Source organism: Uloborus diversus, chromosome 5 (genome assembly GCF_026930045.1).
Source record: "Uloborus diversus isolate 005 chromosome 5, Udiv.v.3.1, whole genome shotgun sequence".
NCBI classification, from domain to species: Eukaryota; Metazoa; Arthropoda; class Arachnida; order Araneae; family Uloboridae; genus Uloborus; species Uloborus diversus.
In genome coordinates this window covers 107,175,598-107,190,978 of record NC_072735.1, presented here as the reverse complement: position 1 = coordinate 107,190,978, position 15,381 = coordinate 107,175,598, and the positions used below count along the sequence as shown (strand labels likewise).

General features: G+C 30.7%; 1 protein-coding gene across 1 annotated transcript in view; it reads left to right on the top strand.

Annotated features, from left to right (window-relative positions):
* The window catches only part of LOC129223068 (BRCA2-interacting transcriptional repressor EMSY-like), a 47,458-nt gene extending 32,378 nt beyond the window's left edge, over positions 1 to 15,080 (top strand). Inside the window, exons 8-13 of the mRNA XM_054857634.1 lie at positions 5,924 to 6,219; positions 7,766 to 7,984; positions 8,065 to 8,167; positions 9,718 to 9,864; positions 10,795 to 10,871; positions 14,961 to 15,080. Coding sequence (XP_054713609.1) covers positions 5,924 to 6,219; positions 7,766 to 7,984; positions 8,065 to 8,167; positions 9,718 to 9,864; positions 10,795 to 10,871; positions 14,961 to 15,080 — 962 coding nt within the window. The remainder of the gene's footprint in view (positions 1 to 5,923; positions 6,220 to 7,765; positions 7,985 to 8,064; positions 8,168 to 9,717; positions 9,865 to 10,794; positions 10,872 to 14,960) is intronic.
* Positions 15,081 to 15,381: the final 301 nt, after the last annotated feature.

Sequence of the window (15,381 nt, the reverse complement as noted above, 5' to 3'; positions counted from 1 at the left end):
AAGCCCAAATCCAGAATTTTTTTTTCTGAAGTTGAGTGATTCAGTTTTTTTGGACCCCTAAAGGTCAACGCGCCGCTGTAAAAACTGAGCGGATTTTTAAGACGTGGAAATTGGTATAAGCCACAATTGTTGCCAAGAACAATTTGCCTCCAAATTTTTTTTTATGTATGAAGGATAGAAGGTTCAAACTTTACAAAATGAATGCTAAATTTGTGGCAAGTTGTTGCCGCAAAATCAATAAAGGTCACAAAAAGGTGGCATTTTTGACTTTTTTTAGCATTTTTGAGGTCTAAAAACAGATTGCACCGGTCAGTTTTCAATTGGCACTTCAAAAGTACTGTCGCTTGAGAGGTAAGAGTTATGCATTTTAAAATGATGCATAATTAACTGAGGCAAGTCTAATGTGCTTTTAGTTATTTTAGGCCGAAAGAGGGAAAATGTCACATTTTACTGATATTCAAACTGTTGCAACTCCTTGTGCAAACAACATATTTAAATAATTTTTTTGCCCTTGTCCTGCCCTATTGTTGATCTTACCAAAACAGTAAATTCCATTAAGGCGAAATGCTTTAAAAAGTTCTTTAAAAATAACTTTGCCTGTTTTTGTCGTCATGATTTTTTTCTTCTTCATACTACTATTTGCCTGAATTACTGGTATTTTAATAAATTTACACCATAAATTGATATTTTATTGTTCTGTGACACATATATGATATTTTTGACATTTATCTAGGGGTACGGCAGTGCCCCCGCAAAGAGCAAAAGCAAGCTAATTCAAAACAAACAGAGGCACAGCCGTACTATCCTTTTCTCGAAGCAACTAACAGCAATTGTGACCCTCTGTATCTTCGTTGTGGCTAAAGCTAAAAACCTGATTTTTTAGCCACTAAGAGGTCATGCGATAACGAGCTATGTTTGCAAATTTCATTCCATTTTCCTTAGTGGTTCACGAATTATTGCCAGTCGAAGTTCGAGAATTTTGTCCCTGACAGATAGGGAAAAACGTCATCAAAATTCTAAGACACTTCTAGCAGTTACACAAGCTTGAAATTTTTAACTTAGTATTCATCATGTAATGAAAGGAAAAATTGAAACATTCCGAAATTTCAGTCACATGGTGTAGTTTTAGAATTACTTTCCGTTTTGCTAATTAATTACCGACAGATGGTGTTCTCTTGCTTTAAAATGAAATCATTGACCAGTTAGTTGAGTTTGTAATTGTTGCATTAAATAATCAATACCAGAAACACAGAAAATGGTGACGCGTCGTAATGACAATTGCCCTACCTTTTCAATGTCAAAATAGACCGTTCTGAAGTTAGTATGAATATATGATAGCTTCTTACATGCTTTAAACTTGGTACGTCTAATAAGTATTCGTAGAACAATAATTCTAAATTTCATGACTATACCTCTGATAGTTGTGGAATTATCAAGATTTGAAAAGTGCCCATTTTTACAATGACTGGCTGATTTAATCATCAAAATGTTTACTCCCTTCTAAGTGATTCACAAATATGGCATAAAAATACATTGTATGTGTAGATAAAGAAAAAACGTCTAAGAAGTCAAAAAACTACATTAATATAGCAAAATGCTACAGTTTTTTTATGAGCATTGCTGCGCGATCACATCACAATAGGATTTAAAAAGGTTTGCCAAATAATAAAAACAATACAGTTTGTCAAATGTTGCCAAAACAAATTTGTTAAAGTTTAAAATTAAACCCTTAAATTATTTAGTGCTTTAAGTTCCTAGTTCCATCATAAGGAAAAAAAATCTATCAAATAATTAAACTTGTGAATCTAAAACATGACTTCCCCACCTTGAGGTAATTTAAGAAATTAGGAAGAAAAATGATCTACATTTTAATAACCCCCCCCCCCCCACCCGGCAATAGAAATTGTAGGAAGATTTTGAGAACCGGGAGTCTTTCCCAATTGTCGCCAAATGTGCAAATGCCCAAGACAAAGGACCAAAAATGTACTTTCGTCAGGCTGATAGTGGCAGAAGCAAACTATTATTTTTCAAACTTGCCGATCATGGCAAATATGTTTGAAGTTACTAATAAAAAGAAACAAGTGCATTGTACCTTTATTTCTATAATTAATATAACGACTTGACAATCCCACGGCAACATAATAACATCTATGTACTCTTGGCAATCTGGACAAGCTCTTTATTTGTGCTTGTATGAATACTCCATAAATACGACCTGTCATCCCTTTAATCAAAAAGAAGTATTCTAAAAAGTAGCTTAATCGGTACTAATCCATTTTGCCTGATCAAATTTCACCAAGCAGATTTCATAGACGACAATACACAGGACACAAATTTTTTTAAAAAATGTTGATTAAAAAATTTCTAAGTAAAATGATACCAGTGTGGATATTCCATTTGGCATAGGAAATACCATTATTGAGGACATGAACACCTGCGATGGCAAAATATTAAAATAGACATAACTCCTCTGTCCTAATGTAGCCATGCGATTACCAAGTTATTATTTTATTTATAGAAATAAAGGTATCCAGTATATTAATACGGATGCTGTAAATGGTTAGAGTAACTTATTTGGAAACAATTTATGATGAAGTTGCTAAATATGTGCTTCCGAAAATACTAACAAAAGCACCTGACTTGGTTGTTCTTGGTATCTCACTACTTTTTACGGTGGAAGCGAGACTTAGCATTTTTGTACATAGTTTAAAATCAGCATTAACAACATTTAAATTTTGTATATTTAAATGCAAAGTGATTTAGTCAGCAATTTCAATGTTATTATATTGAAAGTTATGATGTTGCAGCAGCAAAACATGTCTATTACGCACATACTTATAAAGGACAAATGAAAATGACAAAATTTCAGTAATTGTAATTAATAAAGAAGAATGTTCCATTGAAAGAACTAAAATACCAGATATCAAATTTGAAAATAATGGTATGATATTCTGGAAGTATTTTGAAATTGGTTCAGGAACAGAAGTTATGTATAGCAACTAGAACTTTATCTGCAGTTTTTAAATAATTCGCCCATATAGCTCAGAAACGAAATCCGACAGAAATCAGAGCCAGAAATATGTGGCCGAAAATTCATAATTTTACAGTTTTGTCTTGCAACAACTGTGCTTACACATTTGAAACTGCCGATGACTTATCAATTCATGTAGCAAGAGGCAAGTACAAATTTTTCTAAACTTCTCTCAGAAATGGATAAAACTAAAAATATATTTACAAAAAGAGAGAATAGAGCAGGGCTGCGGAGTCGGAAGAAATTGGCCGACTTCGACTTCAGGATTTTGAAACCTCCGACTCAGACTTTGTTTTTTTCCCCTTAAGTGAGATTACTTAAAAATCCCATTTAAAAAAAAAACTTAAAAGGATTAAGTTGCTCTCCTGTAATGTTTAACGAATAGATGTTGATCAAATCCTGTGCTTTCAATTTTTGAAAGCACAGGGAAGAATGAGAAAAAGAGTTTTGAGAGAAAAAGAACTTTTTTGCGAAATCAAAACACTTTTCTTGAGAGCCCCCCCCCTTCCCCCCCCCACACACACACACTTCCCGGGTGACACCCATCGGGTTGATACCTCAACTTAATTTCAGACTTTATAAAAATTGAAGTACTTTAATTCTGAAAAATTTCCCCAATAAATCTTAAATTTCATCTTCAAAATTTTAACAAAAATATTGCACTATATTGCGGAGAGAAGTCGGGTACATGTACGTCTGGAGTAAATTTTACACAAAATGCGGCGATATACAGCTTTGTACGAAAAGCTTTTACTATACCTACATTTCTTGCCTCAATTTTTAATTTTATTGGACTAACTACAATTATTGAGTGTTGTAACCAATAAATCATGTATTAATTTTACTTTGTACTTTTCAGTGATCACCAAACTTTCTTAGATAAAAACATATATATTTTATCGGATCTTTTCGATTTGCACTTTCGTGCCAATACTTATTTGAATTTACCAAGCATCCTCAGAAGTTTCCCTGACTTGCTCAAGCGATACATAAATTCCTTTTACTATTTTATAACTGAGATGGAGGTAAAAAATATTACTATTATTTGAAAGTGATTACTATTTATTGACAGTTGCTATCAGTTAAAAAAGTTAGAAAATAAGCCAAGTACTTACCTCTCAAGCGACATTACTTTTGACATTGCAACTGAAAGGTGCAATCTGTTTTTGGACCTCAAAAATGCTATAAAACGTCAAAAATGCCACTTTTTTGCGACCTTCATTGACCTTACGGCAACAACTTGCCACAAATTTAGCATTCATTTTTTAAAGTTTGAACCTTCTATCCCTCATATATAAACAAAATTTGGAGGCAATTATTTCTCAGCAACAATTAATTGTGGCTCCTAGCAATTTCTATATCTTAAAAAATCCACTCGAATTTTGCTGCTGCGCATTGTCCTTTAGGGGCCCATAAAAACTGAACAACTCAACTACAGAACAAAAAATTCTGGATTTGGGCTTTTAACAAGATAAATAATAACTGGTAATTTTTTGGACAAAATCTGAGATGGCATGAATCACTTTATAATGCTGGCCGTGACAATTTCTCAGATTCCTGCTCTTAACAAAAATTGAAATTTTTTGTATAGAGCCTTTTCTGCAATCATCTTTAAAGTGTAATTGTTAGCATTATATTTGTATAACTCTAAAAAATATTTTATGGTCCTTTCATGTGTGCAGAAGCAATTAACAATTCTTGTCCTTTAGAAAACTATTTCCTCATGGAGCAGAAAATAGATGTGAGGTTTAGATCTGTTGATGATTTTTAATGCTTATAAAATTTAGAGCATTTGCCCAGATTCCGTGGATTAAAAAATTATGCAGTGGTGCAAAATCTACCGTAGGTGCAAATGTAATTTGTTGCTTCATCTTGATACTTAAGTTATGAAAAAATGTCTATTCCTTTTGCCAAATTACACCAAAAAAAAGAAAAAATGCTTTCAACAATGAAATTCTCTCTTTCCCTAAAAAAATCTCTATTTTTATATGCTAAAAATGGTGATCTTCAAGCAATCTTTGTTTCCAAAACAGCTGGAATTCTGTTGTCAATTTAGGGATGCATTCAGCTCTAACGGAATTCGATCGCATCATATACGATCAATTGTATCTACCAATAGCACTGCCAGAAATTTCCTTTACCCCACCGGAATGCTAATATTAAATTGAACACAATCAAGTTGAAGATGCCCCTAATCTCCTACCAAAATGTCAAGGTGATATCAAAATGAAATCTTTGCTATTTTCTGCAAATTCTGTTAAATATGTCCTGTTTTCTAATTCTTACGAATTTCCTCTTTTTTCCTTTTTTGGCAGTCTCATGCCTGCCAATAAACCTTTGTAACTTTTAAGAATAAGCAAGTTCTTTATCAGGGAGTGCAAATTGTCTGATCCTTCTCTAATTAGATTTGCTACACTCAGATCCTTGAGTAAGCTAGTGTCTAAACTCATGTGCGCCCATATAAGGGGCGAATGGGGCCCAAGCCCTCCCCCCCCTTGAAATTAGAATTTTCTTGCTCTTAGTACTTTTTTCTTTACAGAAATGTAAAAACATTTTTTCTGCAGCCATTAATCGATAAGTTATTAAAAATGTCAAATTTTAATAACTCTAATCTGTACCGAAATCCGTGTCTATGGGGAAAATATCCTGCTAAACCATGGGGAAAATATCTGATCCCCCTCCTCCCTTAAAATTTTTCATATGGGTGCCCATGGCTAAACTTGAAGCAAAGATTTCATAGAATAATGGCACATCACACCCACAACACACTTATTTCCTTACCTTATACATGTCGTTATTGATAGAGTCCTTAGATTGACTTGTTATTTGGAAAATTACTAAAACTAAAATTAATAATATAATTGTCTAATTTGTATTTATTTCATCATATAGGAATGGTAAGAAGTGCCCGGATAGTCAATATTTCACAGCCTGTTGGCTCACGTCTTCCTTGTGCCATTTCACCCTCGACAATATCAGCATTAGGCCTTGCATCTAATTTGTCATCAACTGCTCTAAGAGTAACTTTGCCTGCTGGGACATTAAACAATTCATCTTCAATGAGAGTTTCTGCAGCTGCTAAACCAAATGTAATTGTTGTTCATAAGGCTCAGATGTGGCCAAGGACTCAAGGTGCAGTTATAATGAGTTCAACAACAACATTACCTAGGTTGCCAAGTGACGTTCTCGTAAGTATTTAAATTATCAGTGTAGTGTTTTTTATGTGGCAAAACAATTATGCAGTTGTTGCAACAATATAATACAACTATAAATAAATTTACTTACATATGTTTTAATCCCCCAAATTTGCGAACAATATAATATAAGCCGTCCTTCAGTTTAACGATTAACTTTACAGTTTTAAAATTCGATAAAATATTTTTCTATTTTTCTCAAGGGCTTGTTCACTGTACTTTAGGGAATATTTGAACAACGAGGAAGCAGGGTTCGCCGATATATATTGGTCGATATATATCACAATACATATCCGATATTTATTTTGAAAATATCATGATTTTTTGATATTTTCGATATTTTTTCAAAGTACGATATTTGCAATATAAAAATTAAATGTATTAATCATACTAATATATTTTTTAAATTAAATAATCCTAAGTAATACATTCATGTAACATATTAATATAATGTAAATAATATAATCTTCCTTCTTTATTTTCTATTCATAAAATTATTAGTAATGTAACAATTTTAATTTGTCGGAAAAGAAAAAAAAACTATGGATCTGTACTGACTTATGCATATTTTTTATTTCTGAACTATATAAAATTTGCAAAAGTAGTTGACCAAAGAAAAATGAGTAAAGCATCTAATGCTTAAGTAACTCAATTAAAACTAATACATATGTATCAGTTATGCTATATTTTATTTCTAATAGATTAAATAATGACATTTTACAAATGACTATAAATATAATTTGTACTTATGTCATTCAGAGTATATAAATTTTTATATAAAATACATATTTGTGATTGCAAATAATAAAGGAAACATTAATTTTAAAACTGATGCACTATAGTAATAGCATAAGAAAAAAAACAGCAGTGATTTGAGGGAGCAGTTACTATTTAATGACTTAATTTTGTGTTGATTGAAAATAGCTGATATATATCAGAATATCCGATATATATCAAAATATCGTATGTTTTCGATATTTTCGTAAATATCATGATATTTTCGAACCCTGCGAGGAAAATAACAATCATTTTTTATTCTTTCCTGGCTTGCAATAAATCTCTACTGGCAAGTGATAGCCTATCTAAAATGTTAGTATGTTAAAAATGCCCTATTCCTCTTTTGTGTGTCACAATGCCACATGTTTTTCATCTTAGAAATAAATCAGATGATGTTGTCCCAAATATCCTGTATATCTTTTTTCACCTTAGTGTGTACGTCTTAAAAACACATTTTGAGTTCTGTGCTTAATTAAGCTAATTCTTCTAGGGACTTGATTTTCCAACAACACATTGGCTGCTAATCAAACCAGCCATAATTTGTTTTTTAAATGAAACGCATATCTTGCTATGTAGATACCTTCCGCTGTAATGGAGCCTTTTAAGCATTGTTGTATCAAAATTTTCCTATATATGTAAATACAAAATGCAAATTAAAACATTTATTTTTAGCTATTTTTAATAAAAGAATTTCATTTCATTGCGCTAAGTATGTATGAAATGTACAAGATACTCAGTTAAGTTTTATTTTTTTAACTTCTAGCATGAAGCGGTGAATATGGCTCAAAAGCAAGAAAAGAGGCCTGGTGCCAAAATTGCTCCCAAAACAATTGCTCCAGCTCGACCATTGTCACCAGTGGTTTCTGCTACTACTATCAAAATTCCTGAATCAAGTCTTCTGTCCAATCCTGCCATTAGCAAAGCTTCTCAGCAAGATGGAGTCACACAACCGGAAAATTCAAATGCTAAAGTTGTTGAAAATGTATGTCATGTCCAAAAGCCAGTTTTAATATTTTGCTGTTGAAACAAAAATAAATTTTAATTCATTTTTTATTTTTATAGTCTGCTGAAGCCCAGTGTAAAAGAAATTTATTAGCAGATATCATTGAAGCATCTGGCATTCTGCTAGAAAGTAATTCAGAGAAGAATTCTTCAAAAGATAATGGTATTATTTTGTATCTTCTACTGTTTTTATTTTTCAAATTTTTGTTTCATGGATGAATTTTGTTTTGCTTAATTACCTTTGTTTACTTGTTCAACTCAGATTTAATAGTATAGTTAGGCTCGTTACTGACTTGTAAACTTTCAAATTGGTTTTCAAATAAAATCATTTAAACTAATCAGTACTTCTTATTGCGCTTGCTCAAAAATTAAACGCCAGCATTTCACCTATAACCTATTAATACGGTTTTCCTAATTGCAAAACTACTTCTAAAAGTTGATAATTTTCTAATTAAAAAAGTTACTTGGTGCTTTCATAAATGCTCGTTATTCATTGAAAAAAAGAAGCAATTAATTTTTAATATTGCAACAGATATTCCAACTATTTTGCTTTTGTGTTCAATCTCCGAGCTCCTACCACCAGAAAAAATTCTGTTTTTCAAGGATTAAAAAAGTTGCCAAACTTTGTGACTGTCAAGCGTACAGCATATGCGTGTTTTTAGTTTCATGTTCATCTCTGTTGTGAAAGGTTATAAAAACCTAATCTGTGAAAGCAAAGGAATCAAATTTTTGTTCACCAAAAATTTAAAAAATATAAAAATGCTAAGGCAGCTTCTCTATAGTAACTTTAAACAAACATTAACACTTTTATCATTTTTTTTTTGCAAGCATTTTTCTGACTGCTACATAACAATTTTTCTTTTTTATTTATTTGTTTTTTGTGACCATGTACGAATGTTAATTGGAATTATATAAATATTTTTAAGTTTGTTGCATTTAAAATTTTTCCTCTATAATCAGTTGCTAATCTGGTGAAAGATGTTTCAACTAATGTAGTGAATAATCAAACTAAAATAAAATGCAAAAAATATTTTCAAACTCTAAAAAAAAGACTATTTCTATAAGCTTCGTTTTATACTGAAAAGTATAAAATAAATTTATGATTTCTTTGATTAAAACACTCAAAAATTGCAATTAAGCTTAATATATTTATTATAAGCTTGGTTTTACACTGAAAAGTATAAAATAAATTTATGATTTCTTTGATTAAAACACTCAAAAATTGCAATTAAGCTTAATATATTTATATTCAGGTAAATTATTAAATAATAAGGGTCAATGCAATTGGTGTAAGACTGGCCATTACATGTCTGTGATAACATATTAAAGGCAAAAATTGTTAATGGTGCATAATCCAGCAAGTGGTGCAAAAAAGTGCACCTATCTAGAATCACGCTTGACACATTATAAATAACCACTCATTAAAACAGCAACTGGGATAGATGCACCATTAAAAAATTTTCCCTCTATAATCCATCAATTCCTATAAAAGATGGTTGGAACTTTTTAAAGAGATTAATAACTAACAAAATTTATTAGTATTTGTAATATAATATTCTTACTTTCATTTTGTTACAACAGTCTTGCAAGGTGCCAAAGATCACTCTCATCTGTTAAAATTCTGTATGTGTAAAAAGGATTAAAAGTTTTGTTATTTGTTCTGTTTCTGAAATGTTAACAATTTCTAATCTATATTTTTTCTTCTGCTACTAGGGGATGGCACTCCGATTGAAAAGGGAGGAAAAAATCAAGAACCCAAGTTGAAAAAGGCACAAAGTAACAGCATATCTAGCTCAACAAATGAAGCATCTAGCTTTCCAGATTCCAGTTCATCAAAAGCACCAGTTTCAAATGAATCATGTAATTATTTTATTTATTTTTAAAGATCTATTTCAATAAAACATAATTTAGATTTAAGCTTTTGAGTTGAAATCGGAAACAGGAAAAACAGGCCTCAAAGAACTCAATTGTGCATCTCACAGTGCTCCTATATTCCTATATTTTCCTTTAAAACTGAAAATATTCTAATTTTCCTGTTTTTTCCAATAATTTTTAGTCCCTGCTTTCTGGCATCTCCTATTTTTCCTCCTCAATCTTCAAAAACCACGATTTTGACAGCAAAACATATTTTTTTTTTGGAAACATGCCGACGTCAAACATGTGCTTTGCCGAAAATTACATTCCTTGTTTAAAATTTCAATCCTTTTGCATCCTGTAAAAATTAACTGTTTATAAAGTTGGTAGGTGTTGTAACATGTGCTACTTTAAATCAACTTATTTTATTCTTTAATACAATTATTTACTTGATTTTAGTTGCTGTGCTCAGTCAACCAAAAAATGATTTAACACCCATAGTCTCGAAGTCTGTTTTTTATGTAACTTGGCAGATTTGTTCCTCTTATGTATTTAAGAAAGCATGCAGAAGATTTTTGATGAATCTCAAATGGTTTAGCTTTTTAATCTGTTAAAAGTTTTTGGGATATCAAGGTTTTTCTTGATCGGATGAAGAAACTGCAATTTGTTTTATTATGGAATACTAATTAGAAGATTCATAATTTGATGTGCAAGGAATAAAGAAAAAAGTGATTATCTCCCCCTCCCTTCCTAAGTCACTCCCTTCCCACAACTAAAATTGTAAAAAAGAACTTATTCTGTACTTACATGTTTATTTTCTGTCAAAAAAAAAAAAAAACTAATTTACCAGTTTTTTGAAAAAAAAAAACGCTTTAAGGAGCTAGTAAAGCTTTTTTAAAGTGATAATTTTATTTATTGAACTTTTTGACTTTTTAGCTGAAAGTGTCTCTGTATTCTCTATACCTGAAGAAAAAAATGGAAATGATGTAAAAAAACAAGGAGCTGAGAAAAAAGTTAGTTTTATTATTTCAATTTTATTTTTGCATGTTAAAAAGTCCCAAGTTATGCAATCCTTATTCTTCCTAATGAGATATTTACATGATCCACCTTTAGTAATAATAATTTGTCGCAGATATTTTTGGAAAAACTTCTTCCTTCATTTTCTAAAAAAATAAAAATCTCTATAGGAGAAAAATGAACTAAAATTAATCACACGCTATTTAATAACAATTTGAATTCAAGACATAGGTTGGCAGTCTTGTGGAAAAAAATATTAAGCTAATTTAACCTTGCAAGAAATCTTTGCAATGCCCTATTTTTTCAAAATTATTTTCGCCAGTTTTCGTAAATGGCAACTTGAAGGAAATAAATACATGCTTTGTTTCTTATGCTTGTCATAAACATGATTAGCAAAATTGTTCATTTGTAAAAAAAAAAAATCATTCACAATATTTTTTTTTTATTAAAGCAAATTTCTGCACAACTTTGGTATTGTTAATAACATTGAAAGTATTCCTTGAAATTTTGCAAAGCCAAAAATTTGGACATAATGATGCATAATAATCAGAGGTGAAAGAAATGGTTGATGTACCTTAAAAAAAATAGTGAAACTTAAAGAAAAAATCGATTCTGTACAGTCTGATTCATGCAGGCAGTCATAGAATGAAAAATGGCCATAAGCATAAATAAGCTTTGCAAATTTAGATAGATAAAAGCTTCGCAAAAAAAGAAGCTTTGCAAATTCTTATTGATGCTGGTAATAGAAACATTAAACTTGCAAAAGATGAAATGGAGAAGAAAAAAGGTTAGACGAAAGCTATTCAAAAATAAATGATCGATAATTGTAACTAAAAGTAAACAGATGTCACATTATTTAAATTTTGTTTAAAAATATTTTTCATACATAAGTAAACAGTTTTTTTCAAGAACATGAAACTCATTCTAGATATAAGTTATAATTTTTATTTGAGTTTAACTGTAAGCAGTATGACCAATTGGAATAATTGATAATAATTAGTGCAAGAATAATTAGATAATATAAACTATGTAATGTTTATTTTATCACAGCAAAACTATTCACAAAATGTGTCCTATATTTTTGTGGAAAATGTCCTGTATATTACAAGTTAATCACATCTACCCCTGTATTAATAACAATTTGAATTTAAAACATAGGTTGGCAGCCTTGTGGGAAAAAATATTAAGCTAATTTAACCTTGCAAAAAATATTTACAATGCTCCTTTTTTTTGAAGTTATTTCGCCAGTTTTCGTAAATGGCAACTTGAAGGAAATAAATACGTGCTTTGTTTCTAATGTCCAGCATAAAAATAATTAGCAAAATTGTTCATTTGTAAAAAAAAAATCATTCACAATTTTTTTTTCTATTGAAGTAAATTTGTCCACAAGTTTGGTATTGTTAATAACGTTGAAAGTATTTCTTGAAGCTTTTCAAGGCAAAAAATTTATTGTCATTATTTGTTTTTGCAGAAAATCATAATGGTTTGCTTCTTAAATAGTCAATAAAACAGGGGAACAGTCATTTTCGTGCACAGGTATTTGGAACTAAATCCGTATAAATTTGGTACCCTTAGTTCAAATATGACATCAGTTTTTGCACAGAAGCTCAAATTTTTAAGGTATAACATTGAAATATATGTGACATGGGGGTTTAAGTTACATCCATAGATCAAATGAAAACGAAGCATGGAATTTTTACTTCTATTGTATTATACAAATAAATCAGGGCTCAATCACCAAACAGATCAGTTAGACTATTGGGCAAGGGCGTGCACAGAAATTTTGGGGCCCATCACAAATGACCTTTTTGGGCCCTCTCCATATTGTTTACCCATATATTTCACACCTAGTTTTAAAAATATTGGGGGCCCTGTTGGCCAGGGCCAACAGGTGTCCCTTATCCCCCCCCCCCCGCTGTGCACGCCCATGACCATGGGTCCCTGATTTTTAAGGGCTCCAAAGACTTAAAATTGTAGTAGTCGATGAATATAGAAAATTAAGGTACTTTCCTTTGTTTATTTACATTTTAACTTTCTTCTATCTTTTCTAATTATATTAAGCAGTAGAGTATTTGTTTTGAAAGCATTAATCTCAGGAACTACTGGTTCGAATTGAAAAATTCTTTTTGTGTTGAATAGTCCTTTCATTGAGGAAGGCTATAGGATATATAACATTATGCCATGACGAATAGGAGTGGAACAGCAATGAAAAATGTTATGAAAATGGGAAAATTTATATTATAACATAAAATGCTTGTAACACAAAATATTCATAGCTACGGTAGCTCAACCTGAATGTTCTGGTTTCGTGATTCAGTGGGCGTAGGTTCAAGTCGGCCATGAGGCAAATCTTGAGGGAACTTTTTATAGAAAATCTTAAACGATGCTAAAAATTATTTGTACACACACACACACACACATATATATATATAATTGTATTATTTTTCTTATTAATCTATACTAATAATATAAAGCTGAAGAGTTTGCTTGAACACGCTAATCTCAGGGACTACTGGTTTGAATTAAAAAATTATTTTTGTGTTGAATCTTCCATTTATTGTGGAAGGCTATAGGATATAATTTAATTGATATTTTAATTAGAAAAAAAAATATTCAATGTTTTATTTGATTTTTAGCAGTTTTTGGTATTTTTGACCCCCACAGACCCCAAACTTATTGCGCCAGAAAAATATTTTTTGTACTAAAGTGTAGGAATTTTATTTTAAAGTATGATGAAACAAACGTTTTTGCAGATAGAGCAATTTTTGTAATTTTTATGAATTGTTGGAAAAACCTTTATTTTGCATTTTTTCCCCTAAGTTTAATTTTTTCTAAACTCTTCCCGCAAAAAATTTAAAGACTTCTTTTCTGAAATTTAACATTGTAATAGTAAAGTCATTTCACCTTCTTCAGAAACAAAAAGGTTTCAGAAATAATAGTTTTTTTTTTTTGCAATTTTTTTTGATGTGAAGCACGACACGACTTCCTAGCATAGCCAAAGTCTTATCAATCTTCAATTTAGGATGATCATTACGTCATGGCCACGTGATCCAGCTGCAGCACTTGCTTTTGCTTCTTTTATTTCCATTTGGGAATTCCATTCATTTCTCTCCCCCCCCCCCTCCGAACGTTTTACTATTGAACGTAACTGGGCTGCAAACAATCCTTGTTTCAGAAGCCTATGCTTGCTTTCGAAGTGCCCAAAATATTTAAAACTGCTTATTTTGGGTAAAATAGCTGCACGTATCTGAAAAAGTAGAGATGCTAGAGAAAAACTAATATCCTATTTCGATTCAGAGCCCCAAACATATCTTAAATCCGTTCCCAAACTCTGGGCACCAAAGAAAAAAATATTTTTCTGTTCCCCTGTGAATCATACTGTGGCACAAAGAGTTACAAATCTATTTTCATTTGAATATTCAAACATTATTTGAAATTTATATCTTCAAATGTTTTACATTTTGATCAAAACATTAATGTGCTGTTTAAATAGTTAAAAAGTGCTATAAAATTATAAACTTTCCTAGCATTTTCCAGCCAAAATTGATTGTCAATGCTTTAAAATGCAACCCCCCCCCCTCACACACACTTATTAAAGTGTCCATTTTTGGCCTATAAAATTTATAAATTATGGTAATCTCAGTTGTACGTGCAATCTCAAAGGGATTCTTTTCTTTTGATCTTATGTCATTCAACTTGCGCTTAAGCTCTCCTTCATTCCCATTATATAGAAATTAATGAAAGGGCTCTAAGTTTTTGACTCTATCAATATTATTATAGTGAAGGTTATTAAGGTTTTCCAAGTGACATCTTAAAAGTGGTTCAAGTTTCAGCAGTGTTAATTCTCAGAAATGGTAAATGCATGTTAGGTTGTTGCCAGTTTTGTACTTAAATAATGTATTACAAATTGCATTCAACATTTCCATTATAAAATGCATCTTTCATAAAATTCTTCATTGCATAGAAACTTTCACATGAAATTAAACTTGCAAACTTTAAATAAAATGCTTTTGTCATAGCATTCTTATGCATATTATTTTCTTTTTAAAATTGCATCTTAATGTATTAAATTTTTCTTTCTGCAGGTTTTAAAGAGAGATTCTAGCAATACATTAGTTTCAACTTCTCAAGTTGTGAACGAACAAGCAAATACTGAACAAGGTTGTCAAAAACTGGCAGAATCGGCAAATGACAAGAATTTATAGAAGTAATTTATATCCAAATTGTAATTTTAAAACTTGGTATGTATTTTTGTTATAGAAAATGTACAAATATGACTTTGGTAAATACATTTAAAAAAGGGTAAAAATACTATGCAGAAAGTGAAATTGATTTATTTAGTTGCTGATTTTGCTTTTCTGCTACTGTGCTTTTACCTCTTATTGGTGTATTCTTGTTATAGTGTTTGTTTTTAAGCTATGAAAATGTTTGGTTTTAAACAAATTTATCTTATTTATGTTGAAGTTTTAATGACTACTTTTTATACAATTAAAAGTTATTGCTACA